The sequence below is a fragment of the Protopterus annectens genome, chromosome 3.part0 (genome assembly GCF_019279795.1).
Source record: "Protopterus annectens isolate FY-2018-M chromosome 3.part0, PAN1.0, whole genome shotgun sequence".
Classification (NCBI taxonomy): domain Eukaryota; kingdom Metazoa; phylum Chordata; order Ceratodontiformes; family Protopteridae; genus Protopterus; species Protopterus annectens.
The window spans coordinates 533,794,401-533,820,788 of NC_056731.1; the positions used below are offsets into that span (position 1 = coordinate 533,794,401).

Sequence of the window (26,388 nt, forward strand, 5' to 3'; positions counted from 1 at the left end):
TACTCTAAAACAAAAACTATGGGAAGGATATTCCATTACGTGCCTAGCCAATGCATTGGTTTCTTTACATTTGCGAATGTCATAGAGGTGGTTATAAATTCTATCTTGTAACCTCCTTTTCGTCAGTCCCACATAAAAAGCATGACATTGGTTACAAGTAGCAAGATAAATTAGATTCCTGGTGTCGCAAGGTGCATGGAACTTAGGAATAAATTCAAAGTTAGTCACAGGATGCCGATATATTTGTGTGTTCGCTATATGAACACATCTACTGCAATGCTTGCAGGGAAACGTGCCTTGAACTACTGACATTAATTGTGCAGGCAATTGGACAGCATTACAGTCATTGCATAAAATCTGTTTAAGATTTTCACAGTTTTTAAATAAAAAACTGGGTTTATTGCCTACTATTATTCTGGTATTAGTATCTAAAGTGAGCACATTCCAATTCCTGAAAATAACTTCTTTTATTATATTAATATCACTAGTATATTTTGTAACATATTCAACAACCTTCCCAATGTTAAGTGATCTAATGTTACCACTATAGTTTTTAGAGGCTGTAAATTCAGGGGTCATAAAGTGTTCCATGCTAACTGGTAAATCCAACGAGCCTAAGATGTTGCATCTGATGTTCCTTACCATACTTGGATCGTACCCCCTATCTAAAAACAAATTTTCCATAAAATCAGCCTCAGCCAATAGAGACCGTCGTTCTTTACACAGTCTCCGAATTCTCATGAATTGGCTTTTGACGATGCCAAAAAATGTATTCCTAGGATGCATACTGTCAAAAGAAAGTAAACTGTTCTTCCAGACTGATTTTCTATATAAAGAGGGTACGATGGAACCACTATCAGATAATTTCAAAGTTACATCTAAAAAATGTATTTCAGTTGCCGAAACCTCCCTAGTAAACCTAAGGAAAGAGGTGGTTGTTTCTAAATACATCAAAAATTAATCAAAATCTTCTCTAGATCCCTCCCACACTATAAGGATATCATCCACGAAACGTTTATATAGTTTAACATGTTTAAACATTTTGTGTTTGAATAGATACGTTCTCTCCCATTGTAAAACTACAAGATTTGCGTACGTATTAGCGCAGGGGGTGCCCATGGCGACCCCCCACTGTTGTAAACAGTGCTTATCTATGAACAAGAAAATGTTGTTATAAAGTACAATCTCAAGTAGTTGGCATATCAAAATCTTCCTATCATTACTAAAGTGTGTTTCACCAACTAATAGCTCACTGACAAACTGTATACCTATGTCATTCGGTATAGATGTAAATAAACTCTTTACATCTAATGTAATGAGTAAGTAGCTGTTGTTCTTATCAAGAGTCAATGTGTTAAGGGTATCCAATAGATCAAAAGTGTCTCTCAAGATGGAAGAGTATTTATTTACTACTTGGTCTGAGTAAATATTCGAGAAAACTACATACATGGGACGTAACCCACCCTTCACTAGTGACAATTGGCCTCATAGGTATTGGTGAGATTTCTTTATGTATTTTAGGAAGACCTTTTATGACTGGTGTCACTGGATGTTCTATGTATAGATATTCAAACATTTCAGCACTAATCTGCCTACACATAAGCAAATCATACAAAATATCATGTACATTATGTATAATAGTATCCACATTACTGTGATCGATCTTTTTATATGTAGCTTGATCAGAAAGCATTGACAACATATTAACTTTATAGTCAATAGTGTTTAATACTATTATACCCCCACCTTTGTCAGCAGGCTTAATGGTAACACCATTATTGTGTTTAAGATCATACAAACGCCTTAGATTCCTGTTTAGTCAAATTATAGAATCTACCTTTTTTCCTTTTATTGGAAAATAAAATATAAAAATCGTTCTCACATAACTTAAGAAAGTAATCAACATGGGAAGGCATATTAGGTACAAAACAACTATTGCGTCTAAACTTGAACATTTCAGTATTATCATGTGACATATACGGCTTATCTTGAAAAAATAATTTCAAAGATATCCGACGACAAAATAGTCTCAAATCCGTTAAGACATCACTTAGAGTTGCTATATTGGCAGGAATAAAATTAAGCCCTCTGTTCAGCAAACTAATGTGCGAAATATCCAAATCAAAGTCAGAAAAGTTAAATACCAGATCAGTCAATGTTTTGTCTTTCTGGTTCGATCGAACTTCTCTCCTGAAAATTTTCTTTTTCTTGGTCCTCGACTGATAGATCTCCCCCTGTTCTGTGGTGTAAACTTCCTCTTGCATGGCAAAAAAGAGGCATTATCAGATTGAATTAGTTTAGGTATCGCTCCAGCATTAGGAGCCGAAACAGCCTGTTTCGTAAAAAACGCTTGTTGATTAGGCGGGGGGGTACCAGTCATTGTAGATAAAACATTAACACGCCCACCTGTGGATAATTCAAAGGACAAATCACGCCCTGATGAAGATGGAACAATAGATATTGGTACCACAGGTAGAGTAGGAACCCTCATTGTGTCAACAGTTTGGGTTAAAGGTGTCACTGTTGCATTAGATAAAGCTGATTCATGATTATTATCAGAAGTATGCAAACTTTGAGACCTGGGCCAAACAAACACTTGGCCTCTCACAAAATCATTATGGTCCCGTGTAAGTTTGCGTTGCTTAGTATTCTTAAGTCTCTTACTAAATGCATTAACCTGTAAGCATACATTACGTAACTTGTTTAAAAAAAATCAGAGAGAAAACGTTCAGTCAAATCCTTGTAAGTAGTATCAACCTTAGTGCGTAACTCATTCTCTAGTGGCAGAAAATATTTTAGAAGCAACCTGATGTAATTAAAGCCAAGCTCGATGTTCAAGTCTTGCCATTGTTTCAAAAGAACCGGGTGTGAATCCCCATAGGTAGGCATACAAAGAACTCGCATGACTCTGGGGATCACCCGGAAATGTAGGCAAGCTTCCAGATGTAACCTTTGCCAGGCATATCGTTGCAACTGATAAAGATCATCTTCAAAGACTTTCAATAAGCTGGTAAATTCAGTAATATTCTCACCTGTGTTATGTGTAGGTGATACACCATTAGAATGGGTGAAGTCCAAAGACAATAAAGGGTTAGAGTCTTGATATAAAATACCTTTCCACAGGTCAATAGTATCCCTCGGATATTTTTTCAATATTTCAGCTATGTTATAAAGAACAAAAGAAGTGCCGAGACAATAGTATGATACAGAAGTGTGGCACTCAAAAATGTTTTAATTGTAATTTTTGTAAATATATTTTTTATGCAACTTTATTTAAACATCCTATTACATAAAAAATATATATTTTGGAAGTCATGGTTCATGCAATACTATGAATATAATTTAAATAGCTATGTGGACACAATGTAATGTGTTTTATATAGGCAAAAGCAATAGAAAATTAAAGGATAGAATATGTGAACATTTATCTGAAATTAAAAGGAAAGTGGACACCAATGCATTGTTTCGACATATCCAGAATACAGACATGTCACACACTTTTAACTTTTGTATATTGCAGAATATTTATAAATCCATTAGAGGGGGTGATTTGGTTAATTATACTGAATTACAGGAGAAAGTACAGTTTTGTACCTACCATAAATGTAGATGTCCGAACTGGATAGCATCTGCAGTCATAACAAGTGGGTTGTCCTGTCGTCAGGCAGCCCTTCAGTCGGCCGGATTCCAAAGTCCGGGTCCGGCTTCGGCTGATGTCGCACTCCACCCGACGTCATCTCTGTTGGTCTTCGGGTATAAAGGCATCAGCCGACGCCATTTTCCTCAGTGTTTCTTGCCCCAGATGCCAGTAGCCCTCTTGCAGGCTAAAATTTGGATAGATGCCAATGTTTCCAAATAGATAGAGGTAAACACAACAATAAGCATGTATGTACATATACACAAACAAATACACCATAAAAGACTCCCCCCCCAACAGCTAGCTATTAGAAGGGTAAACACCCTAGGAGTACCACAGAGGGGATGGAGGGAGGGTAATCCTGACTGCAGATGCTATCCAGTTCGGACATCTACATTTATGGTTTACAAAACTGTACTATGTCCTTCATGGATGCATCTGCAGTCATAACAAGTGGGTAGAATACCATAGCCAACTAGGGGAGGAGGATAAAAGTAGATTATGGTGTGTTTAGGATCCCTTGCAGTACAGCAGTGGCAAACCCTGCTCGGGATCTGGAATATAGAGGCAAATTATAATGCTTGGCAAATGTATGCACGGAGGTCCAAGTAGCCGCCTCAATAATGTCTTTGGTTGCCACTCCTCGTAAGAAGGCTGTGGTAGTGGCTGTTGCCCTTGTAGAATGAGGTCTTATGTTCTGTGGAATTGGTTTTCCATGGAAGGAGTAACAGAATCGTATGCAATTTCCTATCCATTTGGAGATTGTCTGTTTGGAAATAGCTTTTCCTTCCCTTCCTGTTGCATAGGCTACAAAAAGTTGGTCAGTCTTTCTGCTATTTTTGTTCTGTCCAAGTAGTAGCGTAGCTGCCTATGTACATCCAAGGTATGCAGTATTCTTTCCCTCTGTTTTGTGGGTTGGGAAAGAAGGTAGGTAGGTGGATTGCCTGGTTTAAAGACACTCTGGATACCACCTTAGGCATAAATGTAGGATTAGTCCTCATGGACACTCTATCTTGGTGGAAGATTAGGAAGGGTTGCACTGCCATTAAGGCCTGTAGTTCTGAAACCCTCCTTGCTGAAGTAATTGCCAGTAGGAAAGCAGTTTTCCATGACAGGTGTTGTAGGTCTGCTGTTGCTGCTGGTTCAAAGGGTGCTAGTGTCAACTTTTCTAGCACAAAGTTTAAATCCCAAGCTGGTAATGGTGGTTTCCTTGGGAGTTTTACATTCTTGATTCCTCTGAGGAATTGCCTGAGCAAAGGGTGCGAAAAAACAGGTGTATCAAAGCTGTATTCTGCTGAAATAGCTGATGCATGTATCTTGATGGAGGAGTAGGACAGGCCTGAATGAAGAAGTTCGGCCAGATACTCCAGAATGTTAGGCATATCTATGTTTGACACATCTTTTCCTCTTTCCGTACTCCAGATGACAAACCTTTTCCATTTTCCAGCATAGTTCCTTCTTGTTGAAGGTCTGCGTGCTTCAAGAATAATGTCTTTAACTCTTTGGGAAAGTTCTGGAATAGCTGCTGTTATGTGATGTTCCATGCAGTCAGTTGCAAGGTTTTAGGTTTGGATGTATGATGCTGTAGTTGTTCTGCGTTAACATCAAAGGCATCAGGGAATTGTCCACATATTGTTCGAGACATGCTCCTCAGTAGTGGGTACCAGTGTTGTCTTGGCCAGTTTGGAGCTATCAGGATTATCCTTGGACGTTCTTCCTTGATTTTCAGTAGTACCTTGTGTATCAAAGGAAGAGGCGGAATGCATATGCTGTTAGGCCTTTCCAGTTGAAAGAGAGCGAATCCACTTTCCATGCTAATGGGTGGAATGTCCTTGTGCAGAATTTTTGAGCTGGTGATTGAGAGGTGATGCGAATAGGTCTATCTGTGGCATTCCCCATTTCTTTGAGATGGTCTTGAAGATGTCCGGGTGAAGCTTCCATTCGTGGGCATCCGAAGTGGTTCTGCTTAATATGTCTGCTAGGGTATTGTCTTTCCCTGGTACAAATATTGCCTGTAACTGGATGTTGTAGCTGAGTGCCAGGGTCCACAGCTCCAAGGTCATTCTGCATAGGGGGTATGAATAAGTGCCTCCCTGTTTGTTGATGTACCACATGACTGTGGTGTTGTCTGTCCTTATCATCAACTGGCCCTCTGAGAAATGGTTTGAACTTTTGGATTGCCAGTTTTACTGCCAGCATTTCTTTTAGGTTGATGTGCAGTTGAAGTTGATCCTGTGTCCACAATCCTTGCACGCATTTGTCCAGCATGTGGGCCCCCATCCTAGGTCTGAAGCGTCTGTTGTGATGGTCTGGCTTGCTTGACATCTGCGAAAGGGTAGGCCTGGGTTTGACTGGCATGCCTGAGCCCACCATAGGAACTCCTGTTTTAAGCATGGAATTAGTGGGATTTCTGTTTCTAGACTGTGTCTGTGTTGGGACCATAAATTCTTTAGGTACCACTGTAGTTTTCTCATATGTAGTCTGGCAAATGGAACCAAGATTATGCATGATGCCATGAAGCCCAAGGCCTGCAGTACTTTTCTTGCTGTTAACTTGTTCAGTTTTGTTAGTGCCAAGAAGTATAGAGGGAGTTCTTTTGTTTTCTGTAGTCAGGAATGCCATTTGTTTTACTGTGTCCAATTCCGCGCCCAAGAATGTCCTTGTTTGGGATGGTATCAGCCTTGACTTTTGTAAATTGACTGTGTATCCCAGTGCTTGTAGCAAGTAAATGATCCTTTGTAAATCTGTTGTCAGCTTGCTTTTGTTGTCCCCTTGTAGCAGGCAGTCGTCCAGGTATGGGTAAATTTGAATTCCCTGAAGTCTGCAATGGGCGATTACTGATGCCAGGCATTTTGTGAATACTCTGGGCACAGTAGATAAGCCAAAAGGCAATGCTGAGAATTGATAGTGCTCTGATCCTGCAAGAAATCTGAGGTATCTTCTGCAGATTGGTCGAATGGGGACGTGCAGGTATGCCTCCTTGAGATCTAGAGTTACCAGCCAAGACTCCTTGCCCAGCATGGGAAGAAGTTGCTGTAGGGTCAGCATTTTGAATTTTGGGACAATGATGTATGTATTTAAGGTGGACAGGTCGAGAATTGGTCTCCAACTTTTTTCCTTTCTTGGAACTAGGAATAGTCTGGAGTAGAACCCCTTTCCTTGCTCTGCTGTTGGCACTCTTTCCACAGCTCTCATGTTTGCTAACTCCATTATCTGGCGTAGAGCCTCTGTTTTTTGATTTGGAGGTAGATTTGGCATTCCTCTTTTGACTGGGAAAGTGTGGAAGTGAAACCGGTAACCTTGATCTATGGTTTGTAAAATCCACTTGTCCTTTGTTATGTAGTGCCAGTTCTTTGAAAATAAGGTTAACTTTCCGCCTAGAGGAGCTGCTATTTGTTCCCTGGTAGGCGGATTTAGGTTAAGTCACTGTGGTTGTGTTGATGTAGTGGCAGTGGCTGTGTCTGCGCCTCTGTTGTTACCTTGCCACTGTCTTCCTCTGTAGGCACCTCCTCTGGATTGGTTTCTGCCTCTGGAACGTCTATTCCTGCCCCTTTGAAATTTTGTGGAGTCAGGAAAGGACCAATTTTTGGCAGGCCAGTTCCTGCTAAACCTTGGGGCTTGAACCTGCAAGAAATCTTTAACAGTTTGAACAGATTTTGCCTTTTCTTCCATTTTCTTCATAACCTGCTGGGCAGATGTACCAAACAAACTTGTCTTGTCCATAGGAGCATCTAGCAACTTAGCTTTAACATGATCCGGTAAAGCTTGTTCCTTTAGCCATGCATGCCTTCTTATCACTGTGCCTGTCATGGCTGATCTAAATGAAGCCTCCAGTGCATCATAGCCACATTTTAAGGAATGGTTGCTAACCTGTTGTATGTTATTTACCATCTCTAATACATATTTCTTATCAAGAGATTCATCAGTGGTTAGTTTTTAGTTAACTGATCCAGCATAAACTCTTGGTATTGTATCATGTGAAACTGACAGTTTAAAGCTCTAGCTGAGAGAGTAGCTGAAGTGTAGACCTTTCTACCCCATCTGTCTAATGACCTTGCTTCCCTTTCAGAAGGAATAGGGTTTTTAGCTATGGTCGCGGCTACTGCCTTGGGGCCCTGGGATATAGTTTCTGGGTCTGCAAGTGGAGCCTTGTAAAGGTGGTGATGAGTATCTGGCACCCTGTAAAATCTGTCTGGTTTGACAGGGGCTGGGGGTAAAGAATCTGGAGCGGAGCAAACATCATTGAAAGCATCATCCACCACAGAGAGAACAGGGGTATAGCTAAGGGCCTGTGCTGTGGGAGGTGCAGAAAATTCCTAAGTCTTTTTCTGGAGTCTGAAAAATCCTGTTGCTGCCATTGGAACTGTTCTCGCATGGCATGCAAGGTTTCCCCAAAGGAGAATTCTTCTGGTGGGGAAGCAGCTGGGATGGATTCTTCAGCATCAGAATCTTCAAAATTGGAGAAGGGAGCCTCTGGCTGGTCAGTTATGTCTGATTCATCAGCAGAATCATCAGAGGACACTGGCTCGGGGGTCTCTGCCCTAGGTCTCTTCTCTGGGGGCTGAGAGGCCCTGTCTGGGTGAGATTGAGATCCTCTAATTAAAGAAATTAAATCTTCTGCCAAAGTCAGCATTTGAGAACTAGAAGAGGGCCTGGATGTGGGTGGTTTAACAGGCACTGTTTTAGTAGTCTTGGCTGCTTTAGCCCTGGCGAAGGCCTTAATGGACATGGCTGCTGGAGGCCTAGCAGCACCACGTGCTGGGGTAGAAACATCCAAGGGATGGTGTCTGATAAGTCAACCACCGTAGTGGGTAAAATTTCTGAAGTCGTTTCAAGAGTTGTAGCAGGGGCCTCAGTTGTAGGAATAGGTTCAGCTGTACTTTGTTCAGTTTTCTCGTTTCGCCGAAACAGAGACACTCATGATTTGCTTGACCATGGTTTCGGCGAAACCGCGGACCGCGAAGTGTCGGTCTTTATCTTTGCGTTTTTGCTAGATTGGGTAGTCGGAGGATCCGACGGCATAATGTACGCAAAATCAGAACCGAAAAACTGTTCTGCAAACTCCGACCGACGCTTAAGCGTTCGTCGGTTGAAAGAAGCACAGGCCGAACAGGCTGCTACGTTGTGGGCTGGGCCTAAACAAGGCAGACAGTAAGAGTGGAAATCTTTATGAGGTATTTGTTTCCCACAGTTTAAACAATTGTTAACTTTTTCTGACATCGGCTGAGGCAAGAAAGAGTCCCCAACGGGGTACTTAGCTTTAGAAGTCTTCGAAGTAGTATTCGGTAGAAGTAATCTCTGGATCCGACCGACCGGCACTTGCGAACAGCTTCTGCTTCGGGCGCCACGCGGCAAGAAAGACTGAGGAAAATGGCGTCGGCTGATGCCTTTATACCCGAAGACCAACAGAGATGACGTCGGGTGGAGTGCGACAACAGCCGAAGCCGGACCCGGACTTTGGAATCCGGCCGACTGAAGGGCTGCCTGACGACAGGACAACCCACTTGTTATGACTGCAGATGCATCCATGAAGGACATTAAACAGATTTTACGGTTCAAAGCATACCAATATCCTGGTTTGAATGAGAGTTTTAGTTTAAAACCTGCCTTAAGAGAAATTAGAAATAAGCTTTAATTATAGTTTTTATGTCTGTAAGAATGTTTTATTTTGACGTCACATGATTTTAATCAATGTGTATTTAAATAGGACTGATGGTAGTATGTAATCATTTGCCTGAAAGTCTACTAGCATTTGTTTAATAAATTAATAAATTCTTTATTTGCATCGTGGTGTTGGTGTTACAATTTTTTTCTTTTGTTCGGAATTTTGGACTTTTGGTTACACCAACTTTATCTACGAGGTAACCCATTTTGTTGTTGGATACCTAAAGTTCACCAGGACTTACAGGCCTTGCCCTCCTTGAAAATGACATTATTGGCAGGCACACACAGCCAGTGGTCTAACAGTCTTGTCTCTTTCATTATCCTTATGTTAATCCTGAATTATTTATTATTTATTTATATTTGCTTACCAGGGTACTCCACTGATGTCAACAGACCATTTGCAGGTACAGCCCAGGTGAATAGAATCACATGAGAAATTAACAAAACATATTTACAGGTACAAGGATATACTGAAAAAAATGAACAAACACATTTACAGATGCAAGAATATGCTACATTTAGTTCAAGAAGCCGTTAATGTATATGAATAGAAAAATGGAATTATGCTTAACAGAGCTTTATGGTTAAGCTGTGGCCATAATGACTGAGAAGGTTTATGTTGCAGTGATAGCAGATTATTATTACACAGAGAGGTATGAAGACATTAGAAAGGGCAAGTGAGAATAGTTGCCAGAAAAGATACCATGGGGATAAGATAAAGAACAGGTGTGAGAGGCATGCAGAGGGAGGAGGGAAGTAAGACAGAGAACAGGTGTGAGAGGCATGCAGAGGGAGGAGTGAAGTAAGATAGAGAACAGGTGTGAGAGGCATGCAGAGGGAGGAGGGAAGTAAGATGAATGAGAGGCAGTACGTAAAGGGGATGACAAGATGATATAAGGAAGGATGAAATAGGGATAAAGGGGTTTGTAAAAGAGCTGCAGGGTTAATGTAATGTAACCAGAGTGAGTGCAGCTGCACTTTGCTTGGGTGAACAACTGTTCCTTGAGCTGTGGTATGAAGTCACAATACTTCTGGGCATCTCAGATTGAGAGAGGAATGGAGTCCCACAGCTTACGTGTTAGGATTAAGAATGCACGGTCAGTGCAATACTGCTTATTTTTTGGAATTGGTAGGGTGGGCTGAGATTGAGAAATATCCCCAAGATTACATGTGGGAGGTTTTGGTGAAAAGTTTATGAGTGAGAGGGGATGCTGTCTCAGGAGAAAGGCCTTTGTGAATTATTAATTCTATAAGGAGGCTGGTTCGCAAATGCACTTGAAGCCATGTAGCTTTGGCAAGAGTTAGGCAGTGGTGTTCACTATTGGGTGAGTTGGTGAAGAACTGGCAGATTTTACTGGAGATGGTGTGTAAGGCAGTAGCATTTTTCTTTGAGGCTGCAGTTATAATGGGTAGTCCATTGCACAGCACCACACTGCCTTTATCACTCCATGTTCTTTAGGCCTCAATATAAATGAAGTAACAGAGATGGTGCTTTGCCTAGTGAAATAAAATTAAAGTTTTTTTTTGTACTTCTGATGTAATGACAACACAAATTCTGGACATGGGCTGCATTCTGTCCCAGTCAGCAGGATCTGAATAGATGCACATAAAGAAAACTGACTGTAATGCAGCTTGGCAACCTGGCACTTTCTTGTAAAGCAGGCCTACTCATGGAAACCACCACTACAGGACTGGACCATTAAAACAGTTTTACACATTCTAGTAAGATATTTACTCAAAAAATACTGGTATCCAGCTTGAAATGCAGTTATAGTGTGCTTAGAGATACAAGGCTAACAGAACAGCATCATACTGAACTGAGTGCCAAGCTACAATTCCCAATACTGCCCTATTTTTTTTATTCTGTAATAGCATTTCAAATGCTAGAAAATGTCACTTTCACAGACAAAGAAACAGTGCCCTGCTTACCAAGTTACAAAAGCAAACTATATAACTACACATTACTTATTTGCCCCTTGTGAAAAAGAACAAATGCGCATATCTGCAAAGGATAGAATCTAAAGATAACTCGACAAGGAAAGCTGTGAAATTATACTACTAGAAGTCAAAAGATGGGCTGTGTCTTCACTCTCTTGAAAAGTATATCAATTACTAGTTTCAGTTCTTTATACACAGTGAAATGTGTCCTTTCTAATATAGCATACCACAGCCAAATCAATTAATGATCAATTCCACAGTGAATGTGTAACTGCCCTGTGCTGTAAAACACATACTGCCCTCTTATCCTGCAAAAGACAGCCATCTTTTAATTATCCCTTGAAGTTAGATTGTAATGCAAGTGATGCAACAAATGGCCACAATAATATTATTTCTATTTAGTGCACTTAGACATATTCATAGATTGTTACTAGGCTAACAACCCAGGGAGGCCTTTCGAAGCCTAACCAAGTTTTCCCGAAAGAATAATGATGTCCTGTTTCCAAACAGAACATTGACAGCCAGGCATTTATAAGCTACCTCTTTGCATAAGTGACATGGGTGCCAGGTCCCGTATAAATTTCCTATTACCCACATACTGGTCTATGTTGCATTTAAACTGGGAAAAAGACAAACTCAAGTTCACATGGATGGGAAGCATGTTCCTTAGGAGGGGCAGTCTGTGGGACACAAATCTTTCTCTCCAGCCCGTCTTTTTAAGTCACAGACAAAATTCAGGTCCCTGGACCTTGTACTTCTGGTACTATGACTTACAAATAGGTAATAGATTCATAAGTGAGGGTTTGTGAATGCCTTGTAAGCCAAGCATAGATCATCCCTCAGCAATCCATAGGATACTGAGTAGAGGGAAAAGGATTCAAGGCACTCTGAATAAGGCAGGTTTGTTATGCCTTCTATTTTTTTTGTAAGGAAACTCTGAAGTCGCTCTAGTTGCTGCATATGCCTGGTCACGTACATACCAAAGGGAGCACAGTATTCTATGCCTGGTCTGATAAGGTTGGAGTACAGTGGGAAAATGACCTCTTTGGAGCTAAATGCCATGCCCTTACTTATAAGTTGCGCATCATAAAATGATTTCCTCACCACTGTGGTCGCAGGTAAGGCTCCTATGTGGGTACCCAGAACCATGACCACCGGCTAAACACTTAGGGGTGTATTACCAACATAGTAATTAGCCAAATGATTGTCTTCCCAAAGGGTGCAATTATGCAATTCTTAGCTTTGAGTTTAAGACCATGGCTTTTTGGCTCGATTCGTTAGTCAGAGATGGACGGTGGACCTTCTTGAAGAATGCTAGTGTCTGCATGGGAGCAGATGATAACCCCCATCATCTGCAAACTTAGTCAGCCATAAACAATCACTTCCTCCAAACTACTGCAACAATTATTTTAAATGTATTTTGCATTCAACCACAGACTGCTCTCTAAAATGACAGTTGCTTCTGGCAATCACCTGTAATGTGTAAACACCAAAATCAAAGAAACAACAGCCACAGTAACACATTTCAACTTAATACTACAGATACCCATCTGCATAAGACTACCATACTAAAAAAATATCCAAATCTTGTGAGCACAGTGTACATCACCCCACTGTCTATAAAAAAATCCACTTTCCTGCCAAGTACACAACACATATACCTAAAAGAGAACAGTCACTGAAGATCAGAGCATCTGCTCAGCAGAACAATCACTAGCCAAATGACTACAGATTATCAGGAAACCGCTGAGATTAGTTGTTCTTAGCAGATGAATTCAAATGCTTAGGGTACACGTTAACAGGACCTGCACTGGCTACCCATGTCCTGCTACTAGAGAGTAGAGGTGAGAAGTCATGCATGACAAGGATGACCTTTAACAGTGGTGTTCAAGTTCCCCTTCATTTTAATGGTAAACTGTGGGATGTACTAGCATAGTAATTATCCCACATACCTCAAAAAATGTGTATTTTTTTAATTTTAAAATAACGAATGTACCAATTTTAATATAAAATAAAAGATGTGCACTTACAGAAGGGGACAGAAGTGCTGTAAGTATTCTCAGCACCGAAAGTTAAAAAAGGTTAAATACCTTCATGGATTAATGGCTGTCAAGCTTCCTGAAGGCCAAAAGGGTACAAGCTTGTCTCCCTAAGCTTACAAATCTACTCCAACTATGACATAGGGCCAGCTCCATAAAAACAAAAAAAGACAAGAAAAATAAGCTTTATCAATTGCCAACTTGGATTCCGTCTGCTTCTATTAACAACACACAAACACATTAATAATGAGTTGGCAGCTTCAGACTGCTGTACTTACCTCACTTCCTTGTAGTGTTTTGGCTGGGTTAGCAGAAGGAATAGCAGCACTAAGTTCTGCTTCAGGCTTGCAAAGAAGGGCAATGGTGTTCCGTGCTGCGGCATAGCGGTCTTTAACAGTCTTATCAGCATGAACAGCTTGGTCCAGCATGGCACGACATTTGTCTCCCTCTGAAAAGAAAAATTAGTAATTCTCAAGAGCAGAGAATGTAAAACTAATTTTATTTAAATAAAACTAAAAAGAAAATTCTGTGCTGCTCATCTCCAATAATCTTTATCTGACAATATATACCTCTGACTGCAGAGTCTCTCTCTTTCTCTATCTCTCAGTCTTGAAGACTGTCATAAGGTGAAGAGAGAGTTAAGACTGTTACATTTTACATAGGATCATTAGAGGTTACTAGGTTATTAGCCCTGAGGCCCTTATAAAGCTAGCCAAGAGTTTAGCTCATGTTTAGACAAATCGGCACCTGATGCTACTGCTCAGCAGGTGGAATTCCATGGGTATATTTTCTGTTTCCCATCCAGTTATCCAGGTTGCACTTCAAAAGGAGTAAAGAGGTATTCTGTTTGATGTGGAGAGGGAGTCTATTCCATAGATGGGGGAGTTTCTGGGACACAAATTTGTCCTGCCAACAAGTCTTGTTGATGTCAAAGACCAGGTTGAGGCCACGAGTGCTGTTACTCGAGTGAAGCTTGACTTGCAGATATGCAGCAGTCCCATCAAGGTGGGGTCCGTGATTGCCTTGTATGAGAGACAGAGGTCACCTCTGAGGAGTCTGTATGAAACTGAGTAAAGGGATAGAGCTTTTAGCTTATCTGTGTACAGCAGATGTTTGAGGCCCTGGACTCTCCTGGTGAGGAATACCTGTGGTCTCTCCAGTTGTTGCATGTGCTTTGCGAGGTACATGCCGAAAGGGGTGTTGTAATCAATAATGGGCCTTATAAGGGAAGAATACAGAGATGTTATGACCTCCTTGTCCGTGGATGAGACAGCCTTACTTATGAGGTGGGCCATGCAGAAGGCTTTCCTTACAACGTAAGCAACATGGTGGTCAAAAGTCAAGTTGCTATCAACCTGGGTGTCCAAATCCCTCACGGCTGACTATGTGCTTAGGACGTTGTTATTGATGTGATAATTTGTGGGGATGTCACTCTCCCCAAAGGGGATGATGTTGCATTTTTTTTTAGTATTCAGCTTGAGGCCATGTTTCTGGCACTGGTCATTTGTCTGAGTGAGACCCTCTCGGAGAATGTTTAAATCACTAGGGAAATTGATGACTGCAGCCAGCTTGCAGTCATCTGCAAACTTTGTCAGCCATAGACCACTGGTTTTGGTCTGCACCTCAGAAAAGAATATCCCAAATAACAGAGGCCCCAAGACTGAACCCTGGGGTACACTGCTTGTTATGGGTCTACTGCTTGAGGTGACTTCCCTATTTTGACTACATGGGTTCTATCAGTGAGCCAGTTTGCTACCCATCTGGTAACATACAGACTGATGCCTAGTTGAGAGAGTTTATCTATTATGCCTGAGTGGGGAATAGTGTCAAAGGCTTTGGCCAGGTCAAGGTAGGCGGTGTGCACCATCTTCCCCTCATCCATGGCTTTGGAGACAGTCTCAAAGAAGTCAACCAAATTTAGCAGACATGACCTCCCCTTGATGAAGCCAAACTGTGTGGGATCAAGTGTTCGGAGGTTTCCAATGTCCTTGTTAATGAGGTCCATGATAATCCATTCTATGGCCTTGCAGATCAGGCTAGTTAGGCTGTTGGGTCTATAATTTACAGGATCGGTGGACGCTATACCTTTGTGTAAAGGGATGACAGTGGCTATCCTTCACTCATCTGGGATGAGGCCAGTACTCAGGCTTTGGTTGAACAGGGTGCCTAACAGTGCTGTAAGTTCCTGCCTGAGTTCATGTAGGATGCAGCCTGGGATGTTATCGGGTCCCATGGAGGCTGTATTTTTTGCCTTTGAGAGAGCAGTGATGACCTGTTCCCTAGATATAAGGGGAAGAGGGCAGGTATGGGGATGTCCTGATACTGATGGGTGGGACAGAGGGGTAAAATTTTCGCTGAATCTGTCAGCCAGCAAGTTTGCTATACCATTTTACAAATACAAAATGCTTCACTTAGTGTTAAATGGCCATTCAAAGGTTCTGTTTCACTGATATCAAACTCTTAGCCCCACATGACACAATGTTTTACCCATGTATACATTTAATTCAACCTAAAAAGTTTTAATCATTTAATTATGTTAAAAAACAGGCCAATATGAAAGCTAACTTGCACTGAAAATGCTAATCTTTGTGGCTCAGACTACTGTCTGCAGAAAGTGTGGATTACTGCACTGCTATGTTTCCATGACTTTTACTGACTGATTGATGCACTTAGTAGGAAGGTAAGTGTTGCTACCACCTACTCCATGCAATACACCTAGATCTGGCTAACTCAGACAAGTGATGCTCTTCTCTGGACATTTTTGTTTTGTGCAATTCTGTAAAAAAAAATAAAACTATACGAGGGGTTACTTTTTTCTTTTGCAATAGAGTAAGAAACAATATTAAAGACTACCATTAGTTTTACCGGGTAGCTTTTGTGGAAACTAGAATACCTGCTACAAAGTAAGTTAATAAAGCTGGAAGGGTGAGAAATTGGACCTAGCAAGACAAAGGGTGTTTGTGGGGTTCATAGTTTGTAGTCTCAAGATAAATTAAATGTATGTGTTCTTTCACCTTTAACACCTGAGCACTATTAAGAAAGCAAAAAAATTACTCTACATTGCAATGACAGTAGATAAAATTAATATCCAGCTTAAAATAAGGTCAAACAAATTACTGCAGAGTACATTAGCTGAATGTAGTCAATCTCTTGCAGCCAATCTACTAGACTTAACCAATAATGAAAAGATCAATTACCTTGTCCCACCTGCTCCCTCTGATCAACAACATACTACAAAGACACATATACATTAAACATAATTTCAAAGCAGCTCTGTAAGTGAGGCTGTACCCCACACAACACTCGCATGTATGGGCTCAGCCTTCCACCCATAATTTCTATGCATACTACCTCCAAAAAACCATACCAACATGGAAAAACAAGAAACTTTTTTCATTTGGTGGCCAGGAAATTCTAACTGGGCAGAAACTTCCTTTCCAGTGAGAAAACCTCCACAGAGATATTTATATATATATATATATATATATATATATATATATATATATATATATAATGAAATAAATTACACAAAATTTTCATTTTTGGTAAGAAAAGAATAGAAATGAGAAGAGGAAGTGTTTATGAAGAAGAGAACAGTGAAGGAAGGTAATGGAACAAATAAGATAAACATGGAAAAAGAGGCACAATTTACAGAAAGAAGGTAAAAGTGAGGTGAAATTTCCCTTTCCTGTGAGTCAGTATAATCCTGGAAGCAGAGTGCAATGCAGAACTCACATCACAGGAGGGGCACAATGCTATTCTGAGGAGGGCAGGGACCTCTAAACCACAATATATACTAGTTTAATAAATCACAACACCCTGTCAATGCAACAGTGAGATCTTTCATGGTAGACTACTAGCTTGACAAAATTTCAGTAAGACAAAGTAGACTCCCTTTATTTTAAAGCCTCTTCACTACCATTCAAATCATTTATTGCATTTGTTTACCAGGACAGTCTGATTGGGCAAGAAAAGAAGCCCCTTTTCCCGGCAGGACTGAGAAGAGAAGCTCCTAAGTCATAATAATTTAGACATCAAACAGTAAAATAACATAGTACATAGCGAAAAAATCAAGACCATGAAAATGTTTTGTATACAGTGTGCAAGCAAACAAATTTAACAGAGTACAGCAAAAGAAAACAATATGAGATTATAATTTGTCTTTTTAAAGCAGGAAGGAGACACAAGAACAGAGTAGATAAAATTAGCAGGAAATAGAAACAGTAAGTAGATGCAATGTTAGAAAGACACTAGAGAGGAAAGAAGTATAGATTAATACTGGTTGTGTACCGGGGGTCAGACTGGTGGGAGCTAGGTGCAAGTATTTGAAGAGTGACAAGGGAGAATGAAGAGTTAAAGTCTCTTAGTTCTGTTATAATTTTTATGAGATGAAAACACTTACTTGGAAGGGAATAACTTGTGGACTATAATGCACTAGCAGCTCCCCCTACAAATTTTAATTTAAGAGAAACATTTATGTTTTTTGTTTAACATGCATAATTTATGTAATTTCCTAGTCCTGTCTGGTTAATGGAAATGGACAGGGGATGTCTTATTGGCAGACATGAATGATGGGCTCAGTATGGTAAGTTCAATCTTTTGTATCCTATTCATTAAGTCCAGCCAATCTGACATGTGCATCAGAATCCCAAACTACTTTATATCCTGGGTGGCATATTGACAAGAGATCTTTCAGGATAATACACCAAAGGATGCCCTAGCACTGGGAAAAGCAATCCAATTTGTTCTGCTTAATGAATGTAGGCATGGAAGACCAAGTGTCAACCTCCCAAATTTAGTCTATCGAAGAAAATCTTAAGAAAGGGCATGGGTAGCTATTGACCTGATGGAATGGGCTCTAGGGCTTGTTAGGCAATGGTCTGTTGTGTGATGAGTATACAAAGACAATTCATTCAGACAGCCATCTGGAAAGGGCAACCTTGAATACTTTACTGGATAATTTGTTGATGCAAAGGAGATTAACAGCTGTGAATCTTTCTTGAAGAGTTTGGCTCTGTGAAGGTAAAAACGTACTTGTCGATGTATATCCAAAGTATGGTGACTGCACTCACTCTTATTAGAATGGCTGAGGAGAAAAACAGAGATGGATGGTCTGTGACACTGCTGACTCAGAAAAAGACATTATGTACCTGCCATAACATTCCATGTTAGTTGGCTTCATCTCGCCTTCTTTCTTGCTGGTTGGGATCGGAGTTGATCCTCGGCCATCTTCTATAGCTCGAGAGCTGTTTACTGGCTCAAGGCTACCCCTTGTCCCATGATACCTAGCACTAGCTACCCAGATCTTGTTTGAAATGGCTAACCCTAGCCACATCTAGAAAATGAACCTCTCCAAACAAAATGTTGAGCACACCTGTAAGTCAGTAGAGGAAACAACCAGAGAACACTCAACCAGTGAAACTTGAACTCCTCTCGGTCCAATAGGACAGGGGGATGGAGGGTGGTACGCAAGAAAGGCGGCGAGATGAAGACAACTAACATGGAACATTATGGTAGGTACATAACTTCTTTATGTTAAGTTGTCTATCTCACCTTCGTTCTTGCTGGTTGGGACAGCGTCCCTAGCACCTACAATCCTGGGCGGCTCATTGGAACAGACTTTTCAGAACAGTGGAACCAAAGTTAGCTCTGCTCCTGGAGACCATATCTAGCTTGTAATGAGAAATAAAGGTATGGTATGAGGGTCTGCCCACGTAGCAGCTGCACAGATAGAATCCATGGACAACTTAGACTGAAAGGCTACAGAGATGGCCAAAGCCCTAGTAGAATGACCTTTTGGTTTGGTAGAGAACTCTGTTTCTCAGCTGATAGATGAAGGTAATAATGTGAGACAACCACCTGGATAAGGTCACTTTGGAAACAGAGACCTTCTTTGCCCAGAGCATAGGAAAGGAATAGTTGGGTCCGACTTCCTTATATCCTTCGTCCTATGCAGGTAAAAACGCAATTGCCTATGAACATCCAATTGATGTAATTTGTATTCTGCCTTGTTAGTGTGGTTAGGAAAAAACACAGGTAGGTCTATAGATTGGTTGAAATTATTTTCTGAGCAGACTTTCGGAAGGAAAGAGGGATTTGTCCTCAGAGCAACCCTGTCCTTATGAAAAACTAAGTATGGAGGACGGACACATAGTGCCTGAAGTTCAGAGAAGTAATAGCTACCAGAAAGAGAGTTTTCCAAGATAGGAACTTAATGGAGCAGGACACTGCAGGTTCAAAAGGGGGCATAATTAAGGAGGTTAGTAACAAGTTTAGGTCCCAAGGAGGAGGGGGATCTCTCACTGGGGGTCTAAGGAGAGTAGTCCCTCTTAGAAAATCTTTACATAGCTTATGAGACATAATGTTTGCATTAGACAACCCAACATGAAAGTTTGAAATGGCCGCTAATTGAACCCTGATTTTAGCAGAAGCGGACCCAGAATGAAAAAGTTCTGCTAGGAACTCTAAGACTTCGTGGACTGGGGCTGAAAAGGGATCTATGTTCCTAGCCTCTGCCCAACAAGAAAAATGGTTCCATTTGTTAGCATAAGTCCTTCTAGTGGCGGACTTGTGAGAGGAGACAATAATTTCACGTACGGCCGGGGAAATGCTGGGAAGCCTGGCTAAGGTTGGAAGTGGAGCAACAAAGCTGTGAGCTGGAGTGTTTGAAGGGATTGATGCAGCCCGCCTGACTGATGAATCAGTAGATCTGGAATCGGATCCAGAGTCCAAGGCTGCTAGAGAAGGTAATGGTGCAGGAATGGGAACCATATCTGTCGAGGCCAGTAGGGGGCAATGAGGATCATTCTGCAACCCAACGACATTGCTTTTAGAGTTTCGGTATCAGGGGAAATGGAGGGAAGGCATAAAGAAGTCCCTGGGGCCAATCGTGGACTAGAGCGTCTCTGGGAGAGTGACCAGGAAGCGGAAGAAGGGAGAAGTAGTTGCTGCATTTGCTGTTGAAGGGGGTGGCAAAAAGGTCACAGCAAGGCTGTCCCCATTTGCGGAAGATCAGATCCGGCTATACACACTGAGCAGAGTGGATGAGAGGTGTGGACTCTTAGCTGAGATATAGAAGTATCCTGTTTTTTTTTGATTATTTATACAGTTTATTGTTTCTAGCAATTTATATATAGCACTTTTATTGTAATCTGCACGGGTAACTGATTTATTTGCAGGTAAAGCATTCTGTATCTTTACAAATCTTTACCTGTTTAAAAACTTTAATTTTGTGGCTTGCTATAGTCCTTTGTAGGCTAATAGCTTTAGTGTCCCCACCCACCCTCCCTGTTGGTGTCTTGTGTTATACTTGGTGGCTTTGCAGTTGCCCACCCCTACTGAAAATCTGATCTGGGACACTCCTCCCAGTCTAGTGTCATTAGCTCATTCTACCTAATACAGAGAGACCATTTGGTAAGGCCTTCTGTTTCTCCTTTTTCCCTTTCAAAAAAAAAAATTGTCTGAATTTCCTTATGTTCTGACTGTGCTTCTCAAATATTTTGGAAATATAGAGTATATTTTAGAGCATTTATTATAACTGTAATGCCTTAATATTGCTACAACTCAAGTACTCTAGGTTGCACTGCATCTGAAGGGTTTGTGTGTTTTAGCTGCTTTTCTGTATATATAGACTTCTCTGTATATGTAGACTAGCTACTTATTCTGCTGTATTACTGCCACTTAAATCGTTTTTCAGTTGTGCACTTGCCTTGCTTCATTTAAAAAGTTTTAAATTGCTAATTTTGTAGAGTTTTAATTGCATTTACTGTTTCGGACTACACACTCAAGTGTGTTAGACTTTTCTGTGTTTATTTACTGTATTATTGCATTGTTTAGCCTGTTTCAACAAAAAATATATACTATCTTGTTTGCTCATTTCCCACCTTGTCTAGCCCGTCCATATCCTAGGCCTTGCTTGTCTCAGGACTTTATTTTCTGTGCTCAGAGCTATCCAGACCTTGCTGTGGCAGAGGGAAGTCCTACTGCCTACCAGTAGGACTGGTGAGCATTGTACTGCCTATCTAACACTAGAGGAGTGGTTTCCAGCTCTGAAATTGTAATTTTATTAGCCTTTTTGGGTTGATTTCTATCCCTTTCAACTTTCTGGCTTAAAAACGCGTGTGTTTGCACATTTTTCACATCGTGCAGCACTGCGAGGCTACAGTTAAACTATTCCAGGTGCCAGAAAATCTGCTCTTCAAATTTTCCCTTAAAACTAGCTGGTTTCTCAGTAGTAGCACTAAAATCTGAACCCCTGTGACTAGTACTTGCTCTAGAACCTGCTGTAAAGCACTAGGAAGCCTGAACCTGATACAAGCACTCAGCTCTCCTTGTCAATAAGGAGAACTTAATCATAGGCACTAAACAGCCTACAATTGCAAAGTACCTTGCAAAGGTAAGGGAAAACAGCTCAAACCTTACAAAAAAGCCACTAAACAGGCATGTCCAAGGGTCAGCTTCCGGTGGTTTCTCCTGTCCACCTGGTGAATCTGGGCATACTGGGGCAATGCAACTGCCTCATGTACACAGACAATCCTCTCCTCCTACCACCCAACACTACAACCTGCGAGAGATGCACTTACATAGCCAAACTGGAAGCAAAGCTCTCTCCAGTCAACACTGTGCTAGACAGTCAAGAGGAGAAGGCTAACACCTGCATTACACCTCTAGCAACTCATAGCCCTTCAAAACCCACACCATCAACTCCCACACATAGCAACACTAAACCCAAATATGCGGAGGACCATAACATTAACCTGCCCAAGCAACAAGGATCTCCTAAGCCAAAATGCAAACAAACACCAGTCACAACCAAAGTGATACATAGCTCACAACACCAGTGTGCCACTCAACAACAGCCCCTAAGGCAAGACAATGTACCCAACACTTTAGTCATAGGTGACTATAGTCAGGCACACTGATGTCCCACTCACCAGGCTGAACAAGGAGAAAATTACAGTCAGCTGTCTGTCGGGTGCCAAGATCCGCCACATAACGCATGCACTCAAGTCACTCCACACACACAAATACGACTCTATCATTGTCCATACTGGTGTAAATGACTTGAGACGTACCTTCCTGGACTATATGAAAAGAGACATGGAAGAGCTCTTGGATCAAGTGACCCAGGCAGGTTTGACCCTAGCCCTGAGTAGCATCCTGCCTTCGCCCAGAATGATACCACAGTATAAGGACAAAATGACTGACTTCAACAACTGGCTAAGCTTCTGATGTCATTCAAAGGGGATCCAGTATTTGCCTGGGAAGACATGATCGATAAACCACGATGCTTTGCCAGAGATAGTCTGCACCTGTCACCCCTGGGATTCAGGTTACTGGCTAAAGCTCTTGCCACCCCTATACTGCCTTTTTTAGGCAAAGTTCAAAGGATAAAACCACCACCGTAACAGATACAAGCATGCAAAATCTGAAGGCAATGCTAGAAGTCTAAACCTCAAAATGCACTCTCTCGAGGCACTCCTAAAAATGGAGAACATCGATATCTGTGCAGTGACTGAGACCTGGTTCAAGGCTCCAGAGAGCCCCCTGCAATACCAGGCTACAATTCTAACCACACTTTTCGGCCACAAAACCAAGACCAAAACACTAAAGGTGGAGTGTCCATATTCATCAAGGATATTCACACCTCCAGGCTAGTTGCCCAACACAATGCATCTGAAATTCTCCAGGTGCAACTAACACTAGGTAAGACTGCAATCCAAATTGTAGCTTGTTACAGATCCCCCACCATTCCCAAGGATTTTCACTACACCTTCCTAAATGTACTGGAAAATATTAAGATACAACCAAACACAATAATACTAGGTGATTTCAACTACCCTGCCATTAACTGGGAAAACTACTCGGGTACCAACTCCTTTCCAAACGGTTCTTGAAATTCATAAATTACAATGCCCTGGATCAATTAATCCATTGTTCTACCAGGGGCTCCAATATCCTAGACCTGGTCATTACCAACATGGGAGATAGATGCGCCACACCAGTGGTCACCCCCTCATTGTTCAGGTCTGACCATAAGCAAATCATCCTTCACATCCACATCCCACTCCCACCCCCCAGTAAGGAAACCTCCTTAAAAAACTTCCCCAAAGCCAACTTCATGCTACTGAAGTCATAAGTGACAAACTTCACAACACCCATGCAGACAGGATCTGGAAGTTCGACTGCAGAATCCTACACTAAGGCACTGTACGGGCACATCCACTCGTGCATGAATCGTGCCATCCCAAATAGAACCAAGATGCTCTTCTCCAAAAAAGGGAAGCCAATCTGGTGGTCCCCTGCTATAAACAAACTATACAACAGAAGGAAGAAACTGTTGCAGAAAACAGGAAAATCCCAGGATGCAAAAAACTCCCTCACCAGCCTGAGTAAGAAGCTGAGATCCCTCATAAAATCCTCAAAAGCTAGTTATGAAAATAAAATTGCCAAAGATTCTAAAGACAACCACAAGGCATTCTATAGTTGTCATGAATCTAAATGGCAATGCTCAGATCTGCTCTGAACTACAACAGAATGGCATTAAATATACTGATCCCAAGGATATTGCCAATATCCTGGCACATCGATTTAGTGCTAACTTCACTCCACTCTCACCCCCTAAAAGGCCCATCTCAATACCAAAAGATTGCCAAATTCCAATAATCACAGCCACACAGGTAGAAACAGCACTCTCCAAAGCTAAGAATACAGCATCCATGGGACCAGATGACATCCCAGGCTGTGTACTACATGAACTACAAAATGAAATAAGTGTCATGTTTAATCATAGCCTTACCTCAGGCTTCATGCCCACTGAGTGGCGAACAGCTACAGTTATCCTGCTCCACAAGGGAGGATCCACCTTGGATCCCAGGAACTACCGTCCCCATCAGTCTGACAAGCCTGATCTGCAAGGGCATGGAACGCATTACCATGGAACTTACAAACAAAGACATTGGCAACCTCCAGACACTGGACCCCACCCAGTTTGGGTTTGTTAAGGGCCGATCTTGTCTCCTGAATCTGATTGACTTCTTCGAATCGGTCTCCAGAGCTGTGGACGAGGGTAAGGAGGTCCACACAGCCTATCTGGACCTCGCCAAGGCCTTCGACACCATCCCCCACTCTGGAATCATAGATAAACTTACTAAGATGGGCATAAATCCCTACGTCACTTGATGGGTTGCCAACTGGCTTACTGACAGAACCCAGACTGTAAAAGTAGCAGACTCCAAATCCAGTTCCAGACAAGTGACAAGTGGAGTACCTCAGGGTTCAGTCCTGGGACCACTCTTGTTTGGCATCTACTTCTCTGAAGTACAGGCCAACATTAAGGGACTCTGGCTAACAAAATTTGCAGATGACTGCAAACTGGGAGCCATTATTGAATCCCCAAATGATGTGGATATTCTACAAAACAGCCTTACAGAAATAGATGCCTGGTGCCAGAGCCATGGGTTCAAGCTTAATGCCAAGAAATGTATAGTCATCCCCTTTGGAAAAAAACATGTACCCATGAACTACCACATAGGTGGCAGGACACTAAACATTGAAAGTGTGATGAGAGACTTAGGGACACAAGTGGACAGTGGTCTCACTTTCGATAACCACATCACCATAACAGTCAGGAAATCCTTCTACATGGCACACCTCATCACTAAGGGCTTTTCATCCAGAAAAAAGGAGGTCATTGTCCCACTGTACTCATCCCTCATTAGACCCATTATAGAGTATAATGCCCCATTTGGTATGTACCTCACAAGACATCTGCAACAGCTGGGAAAGGCCACAGAAATACCTCACTAAAATAATCACAGGCCTAAAGCAGATGCATATGCTGACCGTCTAAAAAAAACTCCAGCTATACTCTGTGGCATATCGTCTACTCAGAGGCCATCTTTGCTTAACATACAAGGCCATGTCAAACCCTGAGCTGTTGGACATGCTCCACGTAAAGAAATCCCAATCCCCAAGAGCCACACGCTCCAGGGATCTAAACCTTATCATCAAAATTAACAAAACATGCTGGAAGGATAGGTTCCTGACCCAGAGACTCCCCATACTCTGGAATAGACTGCCCATACATGTCAAGCAGAGCACCTCATTGTCCCTCTTCAAAAGGAACCTTGATGATTGGATGGGAGATAGGAAATTCACCCCGGGGATCATGTCAGTCGCCCTGCTAGACAGGGGCCCAGAGAAGTAAATACTGTGGGAAAAAATTTCGAGGGAATTGTTATGGATAGGCTTGCATAGGCCTTAGGGCCGATAGCCTAGTATCAACCTATGAAGTACCTGGTTCAGAGACCACTCGAGGCATGAGAATAGCTCTGCTGAGCCTGTCCGCTATGACGTTGGAACTCCAAGGGACGTGCATCACAATCAGAAATCGTTGGGAGGAAATCGCCCACTGCCAGAGTCTGAGTGCTTCTCGACATAGGGGGTAGGACCTGGTTCCACCCTGCTTGTTGATGTACCACACCACTGACATGTTGTCCGTTTGAATTGCAATGGACCCAGAAGGAAGAGAGTCCTGAAGAGCTTGCAAAGCTAAGAGCACGGCTCTCATTTCTAAGACGATTATATGCAGATGGTACTTGTGAGGCTGCCAAGTGCCTTGGACTGTCCTGCCCTGATAATGTCCCCCCCCTACCCTATCAGGGAGGCATCTGTGGTCACTGTGGCAACCGGAGGGGGCTGAATGAAGGGTCTGCCCTGAGACACTAGTGGGGAGACCATCCATCAGGAACGGTGCCTTTTGCATGCTTCTGTAATCATGATCATGTGAGACATGGGAAGCTGTTGGAAAGACCACTGTGTGAACAGAAGCCACTGAAGGATTCTCATGTGAAAGCGGGCCAGAGGGATTAGAAGAACTGCCGCTGCCATGGAATCCAGAGTTTGAAGGACAAATCTGACTTGGATCCTTTTGCTCTGCATTAGAATTGGTACTTGCTGGCGAATTAACGATACCCTGTCTGGCGGAAGCCTTGCGGACATGTTCCTTGAGTCCAAGTCTGCTCCTATATAGGTGATAGATTGACAGGGCAGAAAGGCAGATTTTTCGACGTTTATTGTGATGCCTAGCTGGGAGCAGATTGAGATTGT

General features: G+C 41.9%; 1 protein-coding gene across 1 annotated transcript in view; it reads right to left on the bottom strand.

The window, feature by feature from the left end:
* LOC122796865 (programmed cell death 6 interacting protein) overlaps positions 1-26,388 on the bottom strand; it is a 1,552,575-nt gene that overhangs the window by 549,297 nt on the left and 976,890 nt on the right. The window contains exon 12 of the mRNA XM_044065610.1: positions 13,557-13,726. Within this exon, the coding sequence (XP_043921545.1) occupies positions 13,557-13,726 (170 nt within the window). The remainder of the gene's footprint in view (positions 1-13,556; positions 13,727-26,388) is intronic.